Source organism: Pseudophryne corroboree, chromosome 2 (assembly GCF_028390025.1).
Source record: "Pseudophryne corroboree isolate aPseCor3 chromosome 2, aPseCor3.hap2, whole genome shotgun sequence".
Taxonomy (NCBI): Eukaryota; Metazoa; Chordata; class Amphibia; order Anura; family Myobatrachidae; genus Pseudophryne; species Pseudophryne corroboree.
The window spans coordinates 385250825-385267011 of NC_086445.1; the positions used below are offsets into that span (position 1 = coordinate 385250825).

Here is a 16187-nt window from a genome sequence, read left to right on the forward strand (position 1 = left end):
CGCAAGATTGAGAAAAATGCTGAGGTGTATGAGGATATATTTTTCACAATATTTGGCACTGATCTGTATATAAGCATATGCAATACTACTGAATACTGTACATGAAATAACTGTAAATATAAACACTGCTAGTCTATCCAGTATGCCATCGCCAAGATTATCTAATCTTACAAGATGTGTATTGCACACATTTCTGACATAATGGGAACTGCGAGGGCTGGACTTTCTCAGATAGTCAGGCGGAGAAAAATATTTAATTGTGGGATATAGGATGCATGCTCCTCCCCCTCTATAATACACTGCTGTCTGGGAGCTCAGTGTACTTATTTTTGCAGCTATTGTTACTAGCCATTTTCTTTTTCTTTTTTTCTTTTTTTACTTTTTCATTTTTAATGGGTAGCCTCTGGTGGAGGGCCCAACCACTCCCAACACAGAACCTTTAGCCATTAGGCCTGGACCATGCTCTCCTCTGGCTCTGTAAATCACAGTCAGTCTTCTTGGTCTGCACAGGAAGTGCGGGCGGAATGTCACCCAGTATTCAGGTGGGGTGCAGTGGGGAAGAGATTAACTAGGTACCTCGATTTAAGGTTGCCCCACATTAGGCAGGTTATGGTTTTGGGGGTTTGTCATGCCGCTGCTAGGTTCTGGTGAGAGAGTCCCCATATCCAGCACCTATTCCCTCGCGTTGGGAAATTTGCCAAAAGTGTTCCATCGGCGCTTCCTCTGTATGACAAGTTTGGTTTTTCCGTCCATAACCACTCTGGCTTAAGTACTGCAGCAAGCACTAAATGCAATATCTGTTTTGCTGTTCGGGGCCATTCTGGCTTATGTTGCAGCTGGTGATAAATGCAAGTTAATTTTTTGCCATTCATAGCTACTCTGGATTATATATATGGCATCTGATGATAAATGTGAATTCTGTTTTGCAGTTCGTAGGCACACTGGCTTATGCACTACAGCTGGTTCTGACTGGGATTTGCTTTGCAGACCTTAGCCACTCTATTTTATAGGGTATAGCTTGACTAATGCACAGGGCATGGGCAATACTGTATGTATCTGCTTGTAGTACTCTAGCACTTTGTACTCTATCTCCTCTCATCATTCCTTAGAGTACGATTAGAGTTGTTTGTCCAGGGATTGGACTGATTTGGGACAAGGTAATATATAAAGTGTATCCAGATGCCACTCTAATGTATCTAGTAGCCATCCAAGTGCTGCAGTTTTTGGTGTGGCATGTAGAAGTTTGGCTACTTCCCTTCCTAGCAGTGGTACTGCCATCAGGATAAAGCCTGTATGTCCGTCCTGAAGGAGTTTGTCCGGGGGCCGTGTAGTATAATCATGCTTCCCTCCTCCTATGGGGAAATCCAGGGAACCAAGATTTCTCTGTTACAGCACAGCGACCGGTATTTTCAGCCTTGTTGCTGCATTACAAGATGGGCCAACTTGACCAACTTGCCCTGGTTTTGTTGGGACATTTTCCATGGAATATTTCCTCAACTCTGCAGGAGAGGATTTTAATAACAGTGCCTGTCTCCTGCTGTACTTGGTCTTGATCTTGGGCTAATATTTTATTTATGGAACTCTCTCTCAAGTGGTCATGACAGGTTCCTATCTTAATGTGGGTTGCCTTCTGGCGAGTAGAGACCAGTCCTGATAGACTGTTCCAGAACATACGTATCCAGCATATCCTTTATCTGCTTTCCTTCTAGGATATGGAAATTGATGTCTACATAGATGGTCGGTGATCCCATCGAATATATATGTTAATCCACTTATTTTCCTCATCCAAATATGGAGGCCTGATTCATGTCTCCCTTTTGGCCCATGTTTTTCTTGTCGAGAGCCTTCATTAGTCCCAGATAGCTCTGGGTTGTGTCAAAAGGGCTGTAATGAGGTTGTTTTAACCTAGAAGGCTTTTGCTGAATTTAGAATGGCTTTGCAGGACCCTTTAGACTAGAAAACTGTATTCTGCCCCTTTCATTCCTACAGGATGGCAAGAGCTGAGACTTCCATGGGAGAGATAAGCAAGACCATGCTTTGTGTGGAGATATCTGTTCTGGATGTTGAATGCAGTGTTATTTCCTTGAGTGGACATCTAGGCAGCATATGTCCTCCGTAGATAATAACTTCACCCCAGGAAGTGGTCCATCTGTTTGTAAATCTTACCACACCTGGTGAACAGAGGTCTACAGAGAGATCTACAGAACTGAGACATCTATGGGAGAGATGAGGAGGATCATGCTTTGTGTGGCCCAAACCATTCCGGATGTTGAATGCAGTGTTCAATTTCGTTGGGAAATCTAGGCTGCAGTTGTCCTCAGCAGATAATCACGTCACCCCAGGGAGTGGTCTCTCTGTTTGTAATTGTTACCACAGCTGGTGATCAGAGATCTACAGAGACATCTGCAGGTGCTTCTGGATATGCCCTTTTGGTTCCTTGGTGCTTCCATATGCTCTCTCTGTTCCTCAGGTATCAAAGCTAGCACAAGTACTAAAAAGGTGTAAAGAGAGGGGTTTCTGGAGTTTCAGTACAGAGGGCCCAGGGTGGCATCTGCCTCTACAACCTCTCTCTTAAGTCGTGGCCCCCTCTTGTCTCCAGAGTTTTCCTTGGCTGGTTGTCCAAGCCGTGTTTCTTAAGGCAACAAGTTGGACAAACAATGCAGGTTAGGCCTCACAAGCCTTTTTTGCCAAAAGCTTAACAACTGTTTTTGGAAGATTCACATCACTTGAGCCAGGGTGAACAGATGGTGCTCCTAGCATTTCTTTTGGATCAGTTGTTGCTGTTCTGCAGGGTAGTCTCGAAGGTGGTTTAGAACTCAGTATTTTGAAGATCAGGTCTCAGTCCCTTTCACTTTTCTTTTAAAGTTAAACATTTCTCTTATCTTAAGTGCAGACCTTCATATGAGAATGATGCATATTTAGCCTCCCTTCATTTGTTCCTTGGGATCTCAGTCTGGTGCTGTTGGTTCTGCAGGATACTCATTTTGAGCTGTTGGTCTAGATGGTATTAATCTTCCTGTCCTGGTATGTCTCCTTTCTGTTTGCGATCAGCTAAAAGAATTCAGAGCTGGTACTCTACTTTCTGTCTACTTTCCTCATCTTCCATGCCATCTGATCTATTTTGGTAAGTACTGTAAATTTTTCCTTTATCTGACAATGGTCGCTAGATTAAATTTGTTTTATTAGATTGTAATGCTGTTTTTAGACTGTAGATAGGTTTCTGGAAGAAGAGTTCTATTGATGTTGTCAGACCTTTGCTGTTCTAGGTCCATGGGACACAGGATTTGTGTCAACGCATTTTCTGTTACACAATGAAATTTTAGGAAACTCTCCCTTAATGTGTGTACACACTGTGAGATAAATCTGTAAGATTTTGACTATATAGTAAAAATCTTTTGAAAAGTTAGTGCATATCTCAAGGTGTTATGGTGTGTACACACGGTGAGATATTTTCTTACGATTTTTCCTATATAGTCAAAATTGTAACAAAAGTTAGTGCAGATCGCAAGGTAAAAGTCACCTTGCGATCCCGATTCGATGCCGATGTACGGTCCCGCGCGGTCGGCATCTAGATAGTGTATAGGCAAGTAAATTTTGACTATCTCTGTAGAAGAGATAGTCAAAATTGACACTTAGCTAAAATCGCACATAAGTCAGTATCGCAAGCACAGTCATTATGTGCATGCGATGCCGACCTAGCCCCTGTCGTATAGTCAGAATCGGGCATAGCCCGAATCTCACCGTGTGTATGGGCCTTTAGGCAGCTTGCGATACAGATTCGACCCCGACGCGCGCTCCCGTGGGGTCGGTATCGTAAGGCTAGATAGACTGTGCAGTCAAGTCAATCTTGACTATCTAGTGTACTATCGAGTACAAAGTATAGTCAAAATTGGCACTTAGTCAAAATCGTACATAGACAAAATCTCAAGCACAGATAGTCAAAATCTGTACAATATGTGCTATCTGGGCTCTGGGGGAGTTCAAGAGAAATTGTATAGACAAAATCGGACATAGCAAGGATCTCACCGTGTGTACGCACCTTTGTGTGTCAAATTTGGGACATCTCCATGGTTTTGTCTAGTGTCCCCCAATGGATGTGAAGAATTAGATGTAAAATCCCTTTCTCTTCGTCTGGATGACACTGGACTTTCTCCCTTCGTATTTTATTCTTATTCAGGTTTTATTTTTTCTCCAGTTCTAATGTTGGGATTGTTCTTTTCATTTGAGAACATTGCTTTTCTATTTTCCATATTGTTCTGTACTTCTGGTATGTTATTTTGTGCTTTCTTAGCCAATACTGGAGTCCTAGGCAACATCGGGTTATAAAGGCAAAGGAACATTTTCCGATATATTCACATCTCGATTATTCCTCCAGTGTTTTTCAGTTGTTTTAAGAAAAAAAGGATTTAATGGATGTACAAATAGGATACCCTCTGCTCTTCATTACAGTAAGCAAAATACTTGTCAAGGCAAGTATATTGTTGTGCTTTGCAAGGTCTATTCAGTTTATTACAGTAAAGCAGTTTTTCCTCCTTTGTTAGGCACTTCCTAAAAAGGCATGAAGACATGTATATTCAGATATACTGGGCAGAGGATTTTCTGCACACAATAAGTTTGTTTCCATACTACTGTATCCTATATAATAATTGGCTAACTGCTCCTCACCTTCTGTTATGTGCGACTGTTGCCACTAGAGGTCGCCACACGGACCAAATGAAAATGAAAGGGATCATGCAGGAAGATGTTACAGCCTGCTGATAATCACAGAAGAACACTGATCTGACTGTTTCACACTTGCTGAATATGGAGAGAGGGTGCTGGGGGAGAGAGAGAGGGGGGTAGGGGGTAGGTTTTTGGTGTGGCAGTTGCCATTTACAACAACCCGTTATATTCAAAATTGACTGGATTTTCCATCCTTTTGTTTGATTTACACTTACGGTTACATTAATCTAATAGCAGCCACTGGAGGGACAAGAACACACACCCTATGTACACTGCACCCCTCCATATAGTGCCCCCTATTTCATACCTCCCAACATGACCCTCTTTAGGATGGATAGAATGTTCTGATCCTGGACTTTTCTCTTAATTTATGATTGCCAGCACCTGTTTTAAACAGGTTAATAGAGAAGAGAGGTGATTCACCACAGGTGATGGCAATCAGAAATTAAGAGGGAAGTCCAGGAGCAGAGCATTATGTCCCTCCTGGAGAGGGTTAAGTTGGGAGGTATGCTATATACAGGGCACCTCTCTCCTTCATACACCGTTTCCACCATATACTGCATACTCTGCACCCCCTCCTCCATATGCTATGCTGCAACCCCCAGGTTATTTGCCATCCCGAGACTCTGCAACAAGTAGCAGTAGTAACCAGGAAACAGATGTAGGAACCACCACACGGTCTTGCAGCACTCAGAGTGGAGGCACTGGGGACACGTGTGGCAACTTACCAGCGAGGAGAGAAGGTGAATCAGTCAAGCAGGAAGGGGTGAGACCATCTGTGGGGTGAGCAGTTTGGTAACCGGGAGGAGGAGGGGTCGGTGCTGAGGCTGCAGATGATGCGGGTGAGGAGGCAGATAATCAGCTTAACTGCCTTAAATATACTGCATGCGGTAGAGGGCCGGGGTCCTGTGCTTGCCCTTCCTACACCAATGCACAGACCCCTCTGGACAACTGCTGGTGGCTACTGGTGTCCTTTACCCCAAGACTGGGCAAGAGCTGTGCAGGGACTGGTGAGCTTACACATGCCAGTACTGGTGTATATAGTGCAACATCATTATAGCCTGCCCATTACAGATCTACAGCATCTATATTTAGAAAAGGCTAACGCTATACCCTCAGCATGACAGAGCCCCAGCTCCCAGCAGCAGGACTTCCAGAAACCTGGCAGCTCCTGTGTGAGTAGCGACCTTCCCATCCCATAGTCCGGCCCTGGTGTCCGTAATTTTTATGGTCTTTTAACTAGTTCTAAAATAAGTAGTAACAGTTTTCCGTAATTGTATGACTTTGTAGAGACTTTTTTTAATTGAAGGGTTATTCATTAATGGAATATGTGATTTGGATGGAAATACTGCATGTACTTTATTTTGTTTCCTAGTACTAAATGTTTCCTATAATCTAATTCAGTGTGATAAAGAAATAAATATTGCATTACATGGGTATTTTTTATCAGCATATTGTACAGAAGAAAACTATTTTGCAGTGTGTGCACTTAACCTTTAATCTGAAAAACATAAATTAGTAAATCTTTAACGCAATTCATAGGTCATGCAGCTATTACACATTTGCCTGGATAGATGATGTGTTAAAATAAGTATGGCTTATTCACTGATCAACTAAATCATTGGGTACAAACCAGTCTCAAAGGGAATGCGTTGTGAAATCTTACAAATAGATTAGGTCACAGATATTTGGTGTTACACTTAATATGGTACTCCACTGTAATTCAATCAATCCAAGTCCTGAATAAACTAACTTGCTGTTTAGGGATCTTTGGGTTCTTAAGTAAAAATAGACCAGACGCCAGTATACTTGGGGCAGTATTTAGCCAACTAGGCACCTGCCTACAGCAGCATAGAAAGGGGGTAAAGTATATTTTAGTATAAAAAATAAGTAGCAAAGTACAAATTTACAATATATATATAATATATATAAATACTTTACTGCCCTCTGATTTTCTAATTTGAAGGGTTCCCTGGTAACTTTGACAAAATTGTCAGTCTGCCTGCTGAAATAATTGTTAAACTTATAGGTAAATTGTAATTTTTTAGTTTTGCCCTAACTTCTGCTCCAACCTTGTTAAAGTTTATTTAAAGCTTCACCTAAAGTAGTGGACGTTTTCATTTACAAACCTAAAATGCTTGCAGGAGAAGGATGTGAGGGGGAAGACTACTCAGAAGCCACAGTGTCTGGGATTATCCATCACAGCACTGTAAAAATAAGGGTGATTGATTCTACAACCACAAGTATAAAACACCTAGACGGCCAGAGTAGATCGTAGATGTGCTAAATTTAGTACATCCACGAACAGGTACTCTAACAGGTACTCTAACATGCGGGGGGATGCCCAGCACAGGGCTAGTCCACGCCGCGTGTCAGTCCCTGCCTCCCAATCCCCCTTCCCCCCCACCACCACCCCCGCCCAGGTACAAAAGCATCTCACGGTGGCAATTCTTTTGTACCTGATAAGTAGCTCCCTGCCAGCTAAGCTCCTGCACGCTGGAAGGGAGCTACTGGCCGCGCCCCGAGTCGCTTCGGCTGCGTGTGGCACACCCCCTCCTGCGCCACAATCGCCTCTGTATGTCAATCAGGCAGAGGCGATCACAGCACAGAGATGCTCATAGCATCTCACTGAGCTCCCGGGGTGCGCATGCGCAGTACGGCTGCTGCGCTTGCGCACTCCACAAAAAAAATCCAGACTGCAATCGCTGCCGCTGCAGCGATCCAGTCTGAATTAGTACCATTGGTTGGACAAATACATTGTATGGCCAGCTTTGTTCTTGCACTTACTTATGCTGGCTACCTTGTTGTCGGTGGAAACACTGAAGTTTTTATGTACAGTTACAAGCTAATTCAGATGAAGGGTGCATATTTGCACTGGGACAAACCATGTTACAATGAAAATTACGATATCCGGACGATAATAATGGCCGGATATCGTGATGTGTGACCGGTGGTCATTATCGCAGTATCCAATTGAGGCTGTTTTGATCTGCTGAAATTGGACCCGCAATCGCACAAAAACACACGGTCCCATGTGTTATTGCAGCTTCGGTGGCTCATTATTGCGGATTATGCTTCGGGTGTCTATAGCATAATTCCTGATAAGTGACAGCATCGGGAGAAAATCATGCCGGCATTGGGGCTAATAGGACTTTCCCCGTAAATTACCGCTGCTAATATGATACAGTCATACGTCTTTGTTTTGCATGCAGGAAAAATACCGTCTGCTTTTGCATGTACAGATGGAACCAGCGTGTCTAGGCGCGCCTCCGCCTGACCTCACCAGCCAGCGTAAAGAGACGCCCCATTCACTTACAACGCACGCGCATCCCATTCGTTCCCAGAAGTGCACCTCGCGGGGCGCACTGAGTTACAGATGGAGCCACGATTAGCGTGGCTCCATCTGTAGCACAAAAATGCTGGGCGGCATTATTTTTACAATTTTTACACTGCAGTTTAGAGTTGAGCTAGGATATGCACTTCTCACAACTTTAAGGGGAGTATCCAATTAGAGGTGAAACAACATTGGGTGCGAAAAACAGCAGTTTTTCCACACTTGTTTACAATGTTTCACCAATTTTTTTTTTACCTGCTATCCATTTTGGTCGCATGTAGAAAAAGAAAGAAAAAACTTCCAGAAAACACAAAGGTTCAGTGAAACCTGTGTGTTTTCGGTTGAAACAGACCCATTTTTGTATGAAAACGGGGCTGTTTCCAGGGATTTGGTTTTGCCTGACTCAGGCAGGAGAAAAAAAATCCATGATAACAGCGGTGACCTGCGTTGTCCCATGCCCACCGCAGCAGACTGGGACTGCAGGGAGTGCGACGTGGCCCGGGAGCCGGCACTTGGCACTGTGACCCCCGCGGGGAAGCCAGGGCAGGGCCACATCCTCCATCTTCCCCCGCCTCTGGCAGTAATCACATGACTGGGGAGCGGTCATGTGACCGGGGGAGCTGGAGATGCAGCGGGAGCTGTCAGGAGCCGGCACCCGGTGCAGTAACAGGTAACCCCGAACAAGCCGACTCTCATGCCGGCTTATCAGGGTAATAGGATCTCCCTGGGCGATATCATTACCCGCTGTAATGTACCGGGGAAGGGGAGGTTTGTTTAGGGTTAGGCACCAGAGGGGGAGGGGGTTAGCCGTCCCCTTGGTGTCCTTAACCCTAGCCGCTACCCCAGGGTTAGGAGAGGGGAGGGGTAATTTATTTATTACCCTGTCGGCACTCTAAAAGTCGGGATGACGTGGTCGGTCTTATGACTGCCAGCATCCCGACTCTGTCACGCATACCATACCCGGAGTAAAGCCATGACTACAGTTAAAATTTACTTCTGAAAATGATCAGGTGGTAGCTTAAGTGGAAGAAAGCATCGTGGACAAATCTCAGTGCATACCCCTAGATCAATCCATTTTGTAAAAGTATCATTAACTGTTGCGTACTATTTATATGACTTGAATTGCTTAATGCACAAAATTATTTGAGAAAGGAATATGATTATGAAAGGCATTGTGTTGTCTTTTATAGTTGATTAATATAACTTTTAGTAGGGTGAGGGATGGACTGGGGCTCTAGATCAGTCCTGGCATATTACTGTGCACTGCGCCACACTCACATGACAAAGGCGCATGGTCATGGCTCACTAGGGTGTGCCATGAGTCACAGGGGCCTGGCCTCGAGGCATGCCCCCGTGTGTCTGTATGCCTGGTGTCCGAGCAGAGCCCTGGGTGGTGGTGCTGTTTGAACAGCCGCTGTCTCTGTGTGCCGAGCAGAGTGCAGGGAGGCTGCGCTGCTCTACCAGCCCTGTTCTTTCTGAGTGGCCGGACCGGCCCCTCAGGCCATCTGCCTTTCTGGCATTTGCCAGAAGTGCTAAATGGCCAGTCTTGCCCTAAGTAAAGCTATAGAGCAATAAGTGTATGATCATATAAGTAACTAAATCAAGTGATTCTTTCTGAGAGGCTGCATGTAGACACAGTGTAACACTGATGAGTAATATTGCCACATGTCTGTAATACAGGATGTTCTGATGGAGCTACTGGAGCAGTGTGCAGATGGACTGTGGAAAGCAGAACGTTATGAGCTGATTGCGGACATCTACAAACTCATCATTCCCATCTATGAAAAGCGCAGGGATTTTGAGGTATTGCTTGTTTTTCATGCTTATTTGTGTAAGGGGTGAGAGGCTGCCTAATGCGTGGCTTGGCATATAGCATTGCTGATTCCTTTGGTCCACTCATTCTTGTGTTGTGCGTACCAGAAAATTGATGAAAGAACCAGATGTATTTTGAACATAAAGCTTGTTTTTCTATACATATTCCTTGTTGCTTAATAATGGCAAGAAAAAAAGTATTAGTGTGCTTTTGACATAGATTAAATGTCAGCATTATTAGAATGTCAACAAAACGTCCCTGGTGGGTCCAACACCTCCAGCTGTGACTTCCGGTCCGGCGGTGACATGATGACGGCTTCCAGCGTCTTCTGTAGCGAGTATCATGAAGTATAATCCCTAACCCTCCCCCTTGTGTCTAACCCTATTCTCCCCTCCCATAGCCTAACTCACCCCACCCCCTTTCCAGTCCGTGTAGAATGTCAACATATCACATGTCAACAAGTTATTTGAATTATGAATGTTGACATTAAGACTATGTCCCGTATTCAGATATGTCTTTACACATGGGCCCCCTTAGTAGGGTTACCACCTTTCTGGAGAGGTGGCCTACCATGGGCTGTGGACATGTTGCCACCTTTTTTGACAGAGTTCAGGCTTTTTCTTTGCACTGTACCAATGAAACAGTAGTGGATTGCAACTGGCATTGCCATTGTTTCCTGCAAGCGTGCAGCTAGCATTCCCCAGGATAAAAGGGGGACTCTAGCTGTAGGACTGATTGTAAAAGTGGTTTAATAAATAGACCATATTGATATCTCCCTACAGTGATGTTGGACAGTATAAGAGGATCTCTATATTAAAGGTATAGTGATATGTACAGTCAGGTCCATAAATATTGGGACATTGACACAATTCTCATATTTTGGGCTCTATACACCACCACAATGGATTTGAAATGATACAAACAAGATATGCTTTAAATGCAGACTTTCCGCTTTAATTTGAGGGTATTTACATCCAAATCAGGTGAACGGTATAGGAATTACAACGGTTTCTATATGTGCCTCCCACTTTTTAAGGGACCAAAAGTAATGGGACAATCGACTCAAAAGCTATTTCATGGACAGGAGTGGGCTATTCCCTCGTTATTTCATCACCAATTAAGCAGGTAAAAGGTCTGGAGTAGATTCTAGGTGGGACATTTGCATTTGGAATTTGCTGCTGTCAACACTCAATATGAGACCCAAAGAGCTGCCACTATCAGTGAAGCAAGCCATCATTAGGCTGAAAAATCAAAACAAACCCATCAGATAGATAGCAAAAACATTAGGTGTGGCCAAATCAACTGTTTGGAACATTCTTAATAAGAAAGAACGCACCGGAGAGCTCGGCAACACCAAAATACCCGGAGACCACGGAAAATAACTGTAGTGGATGACAGAAGAATTATTTCCCTGGTGAAGAAAAACCCCTTCACAACAGTTGCACAGTCCAAGAACACTCTCCAGGAGGTAGGTGTATATGTGTCAAAGTCAATAATCAAGAGAAGACTTCACAATAGTGAATATAGAGGGTTCACCACAAGATGTAAATCATTGGTGAGCCACAAAAACAGGAAGACCAGATTAGAGTTTGCCAAACAACATCTAAAAAAAGCCTTTACAATTCTGGAACAACATCCTATGGACAGATGAGACGAAGATCAACTTGTACCAGAGTGATGGGAAAAGAAGAGCATGGAGAAGTAAAGGAACTGCTCATGATCCAAAACATCAGTGAAGCATGGTGGTTGTAGTGTTATGGCGTGGGCATGTATGGCTGCCAATGGAACTGGTTCCCTTGTATTTATTGATAATGTGACTGCTGACAAAAGCAGCAGGATGAATTCTGAAGTGTTTCGGGCAATATTATCTGCTCATATTCAGTCAAATGCTTCAGAACTCATTGGACGGCGCTTAACAGTGCAGATGGACAATGACACGAAGCATACTGCGAAAGCTACCAAAGAGGTTTTTTTAAGGCAAATAAGTGGAATGTTATGCAATGGCCAAGTCAGTCACCTGACCTGAATCCAATTGAGCAAGCATTTCACTTGATGTAGACAAAACTGAAGGGAAAATGCCCCAAGAGCAAGCAGGAACTGAAGACATTTGCAGTAGAGGCCTGGCAGAGCATTACCAGGGATGAAACCCAGTGTCTGGTGATGTATATGCGTTCCAGACTTCAGGCTGTAATTGACTGCAAAGGATTTGCAACAAAGTATTAAAAAGTGAAAGTTTGATTTAGGATTGTTTAGTTTGTCCCATTACTTTTGGTCCCTTAAAAAGTGGGAGGCACATATAGAAACCGTTGTAATTCCTACACCGTTCACCTGATTTGGATGTAAATACCCTCAAATTAAAGCGGAAAGTCTGCAGTTAAAGCTTCATTCAAATCCATCGTGGTGGTGTATAGAGCCCAAAATATGAGAATTGTGTCGATGTCCCAATATTTATGGACCTGACTTGTATATAAGGTCTGTGTATAAATGGTGTTCTTTCCGGGGAGCAATGGAGGACAGACTAGTACAGTAGTGCTATATAAAGCAATCAGAAAAAATATTAGCATTTTGCTTAGAAGACAGGATTGTCTTGTCGTTTTGTTTATGTTGGAATTTAGCTGGACCTGTGTATGAATCATTCTGTGTTTTATTAAGGCATTATCTAAATGATGGCTAAATAATTAGCTTCCTTCATTACACAACACCACTGTGTAGAAAGTGTAAATTACATCTGTTTAATCTCAATGTGCAATTGTATAAGAGTTCATGAATGTGAGATTGTTGATGGCTCATTGGGCTGTTTCCTAACTTGGTACAGCTTAGAACTGAGCTACAGTGATAATATAGTGATAAAAGTCTGGTGCTTACCCCTATGTTGGAGGCTTTCTGTCCTTCAAAGCAACATTGTAATAACAAGTGGCTTTTATTATGCTTGTAAACAAAAACAATATTGTGTAAACTGTATGTCAATGGAAAACAAAATTATTTTAACATCTTTATTTTTTTTTATTATTTTTTTTTGCAGAGACTTGCACATTTGTATGATACGCTGCATCGAGCTTACAGCAAAGTTACAGAAGTGATGCACACGGGCAAGAGGCTTCTGGGTACATACTTTAGAGTGGCCTTCTTCGGACAAGTAAGATTTCTTTTACTGCACTTGTTTATGGCAATTACTTTTCAAAAGAAATCTCCACTCAAAACTTCTTCCAGGCGCTTTTGGCTAGATTGTACAATGAAACGCATTGGAAAGCAGCCATTGCTTGCCCATCTGCTTCACTCAATACTATGAGTGACTCCGGGCTGTTTTGCTTTAATAGTATGTAAGGTGAAGGTTGAGGAAGTCGGGGTGGGGGGTCAGTGTGTATCATACGTTGGGAGATGGAACAGCTCAGCCAAATATAATTGAGTTCTTCATTGACCTTATTACTATACAATAACTACTACAATGTGTCTAGTCTTCCTCTTGTAAATCTCTGCTTCTTTTTTTTTTTTTTTTACTTTTATTTTGTTACTGTCTGAAGGCAGCGGTAAGTTATGTCAGCCTTGGTTGACATGTTTTCAGCAGGTCTAATCTGTGCTTCTGTGTGGTTTGCTGGAATGAGATTGGGTTTCATTTTCATATCATGCCACAAAATAGATTAAGTACTTTACACTTCCTGTCTGCAGATTTTGCTGTATGTGTTTAATGCATGCACTGTGAAAACGAATGGCTGTAGTTTGGTGTGCCATTTGTTTCACATGGACCCCTTCACAGCAAGTCTGTAGACTGCTCACTGCTTCATTCAGTGGAGGCTTCTCATCCAGACTGTTTGTGAAAGCGTTTGGTTTGCCTTTGGTAAAAGTGTGTGCAGCTCCACTGCAGCAAGCAATATAACTGTCATTTTATTCTGTTTTATCCCTCTCTTATAATCCCGTAGCAATACCAGTTTACAGACAGTGAAACAGATGTGGAGGTAATTCCGGTAGAATGGCTGCCATGTAGGCAATGTAGTGACAATGTCCTGTATCGAAGATTTTGCCGCTTCCATTGCATCCTGTTCTGTTCACCACCTTCCATTTCACTGGGAGATGTGTGTTCTCATTGTTGGGTTCAGTTAATCCTTTACATCAGTTTATACAGCTGTCATTGAAAGGCGCTCTCGCATGACTTTTATATTGTCTCTGAGAGCAGTAATAAGATCACTCTTCTAAAGTTTCTCTTACTGATTACAAAGCAAACGCCACAATACAGATGAATTTTGTCTGGGCTCGAACTGTCTTCCTCTTACTGTCTAATTGCACGTACACATAAAATGTAGTATAGAGAGAAGCATCTCTGTTGCATTTACAAATCCACACACAAAGCCCCCATTCATGGACAGAACATAAGATATGATTTTTATTTTATTTCTTTTTCTTATGCCGAATAGTCGCAACACGTTCTGAATGAAAGGGGCTTCCCTACAAAAACTTGCATGTAGTCTGAGATATCTGAATGTGAATATATATTGTGTGTGTGGAAGGGATGGGTCTGGGGCTAGTGCTGATTGGGTTTTGTTCTTGTTTTGCAGGTTTGTATATCAAAATTGCTTTCTTATAATGTAGTGAGTTTAGTTATGTTAGGGTTAATTTTACTGTGCTCTGTGCCAGTAAATGCTGCTTGGGTGGAGGGGGTGTTTAGGGGTAGAATACCGAATATTAGAAATTGAGTACGAGATGAAATCAGACAAGCTGGCAATATGGACGCCTCCTATCTGTCCGTTTTAAATAACTACTTGTTTCAGTCTTTAGGTGACTTAAGTCAACCGGTTAGTATGAAAGTGGTGCAGCTCCGTCAACTTACTCTATTTTTGAATAGAAAGTGAATTGAAACTCTATATGATTAGATCTTTGTTTCGGTCTCGGTTAAAGAGCTTACGTATTATATTCTGCAGATCTTACAGTCAGCACTTGTTTGGAAACCGATTCCATGGTAAACATAGTAAAGATAAAATATGTAATCAAATAATATAATAAGATCTCTTAATTGCATACGTTTGCACATATATATGTTTAAGGCAATGCTGTACAAATCCTTGTCTCAAAGTTTTCCTTGGAAAAGTGAATAGTGCACTCTAACAAACGGAACAGGGAAGCCTTCTGTGCCAAGCATTGACCGGAAGCCATTAGCACTGCTCCCTGGTGTATGCAGTGGACAAGTACAGATTTTAATACTGCTGTGACCTTACTACACCAGGGCCACTCTTGTACACCCTACTGAGACCTTGGTGACCCCTCAACTGGGATTTCTGTGTAAGCAGACGGCTCTTGATGCTGTTTACATTGTTATAAAATGCAAATACGTTTTTTATGATGATTCCCAGCCATTTTATGGCATTTTATATGGAGGTTGGGGGCACGTGTTTGTACTTTGTTGGTGGGTTTTTTGAAGAGGTACAGTCTTACTGTGTGTGAAGCATGAGAAAGCCGATATTTGGTTTGCTTGAAGGGAGTGCATGTTGTTGATTGGATTTGTGTATATAGTTATTTTGGTTTTTATAATAATTTATTAATAACATTGAATTTAAGAGGGAAGAATCATTGTTCAGCAGAAAGATAAAAAGCTTAAGAGGTTCAAGTAGATACTTAAACAATATTAGATGTGGACCAAAACAATAAGCCACTCTGGTATTTTTACCTTGGTTACCAGGTGAGATCTGTAATGTATCATTCTCAAACTAACTGGTTGATAAAGAGTGACATTATTTAAATAGAATTTGTGTGTGTATAAATACGTGTTTATTTTATTGTAAACTGATTTCTATGTTAGCCTGTAGCATGCAGTACATAATATTGTACTGAACTTTTCTATATTTAATGTTTTTTTTTCTGGTGTGACAGCTGAAACATTTTGTTTAATTGGAAGAATAATGTTGCAAGGGATTAACTGCTAAATCAACTGTAATTATAACATGGCATCTCTAGCTAAGTTTTTTACCATTGTCATGTGTTCATAAGTGCATTTCATCTGGTTCTGTTCTGTGATGACTGTTTACACTCTTTATTTTGTCCACCGCAAAGTTTATCATCTTTTATTTTGAGCACGGTTTCCCTTTAAAGTTTAATGATTTACTTAATAACCATTTGAACAAATTCATGTCTCAGGGATTCTTTGAGGAAGAAGATGGGAAAGAATACATCTACAAGGAGCCCAAACTGACCCTGCTATCAGAGATCTCCCAACGACTCCTCAAGCTTTACTCTGACAAATTTGGTGCTGAGAATGTCAAAATGATACAAAATTCTGGGAAGGTATGACTAAAAAAGAGCCATCTGGGCCTATGATGACTGACTAAAGTT

The 16187-nt window shown here is 42.3% G+C and overlaps 1 protein-coding gene across 14 annotated transcripts in view; it reads left to right on the forward strand.

The window, feature by feature from the left end:
* DOCK9 (dedicator of cytokinesis 9) overlaps positions 1–16187 on the forward strand; it is a 513264-nt gene that overhangs the window by 471463 nt on the left and 25614 nt on the right. For 13 of the 14 annotated variants that reach the window (XM_063953262.1, XM_063953265.1, XM_063953270.1 and 10 more), the window contains 3 exons: positions 9737–9859; positions 12892–13005; positions 15993–16139. In XM_063953262.1, the coding sequence (XP_063809332.1) occupies positions 9737–9859; positions 12892–13005; positions 15993–16139 (384 nt within the window). Of the gene's footprint in view, positions 1–9736; positions 9860–12891; positions 13006–13390; positions 13397–13786; positions 13823–15992; positions 16140–16187 lie in introns of all 14 variants that reach the window. The other variant, XM_063953272.1, reaches the window with a different exon arrangement.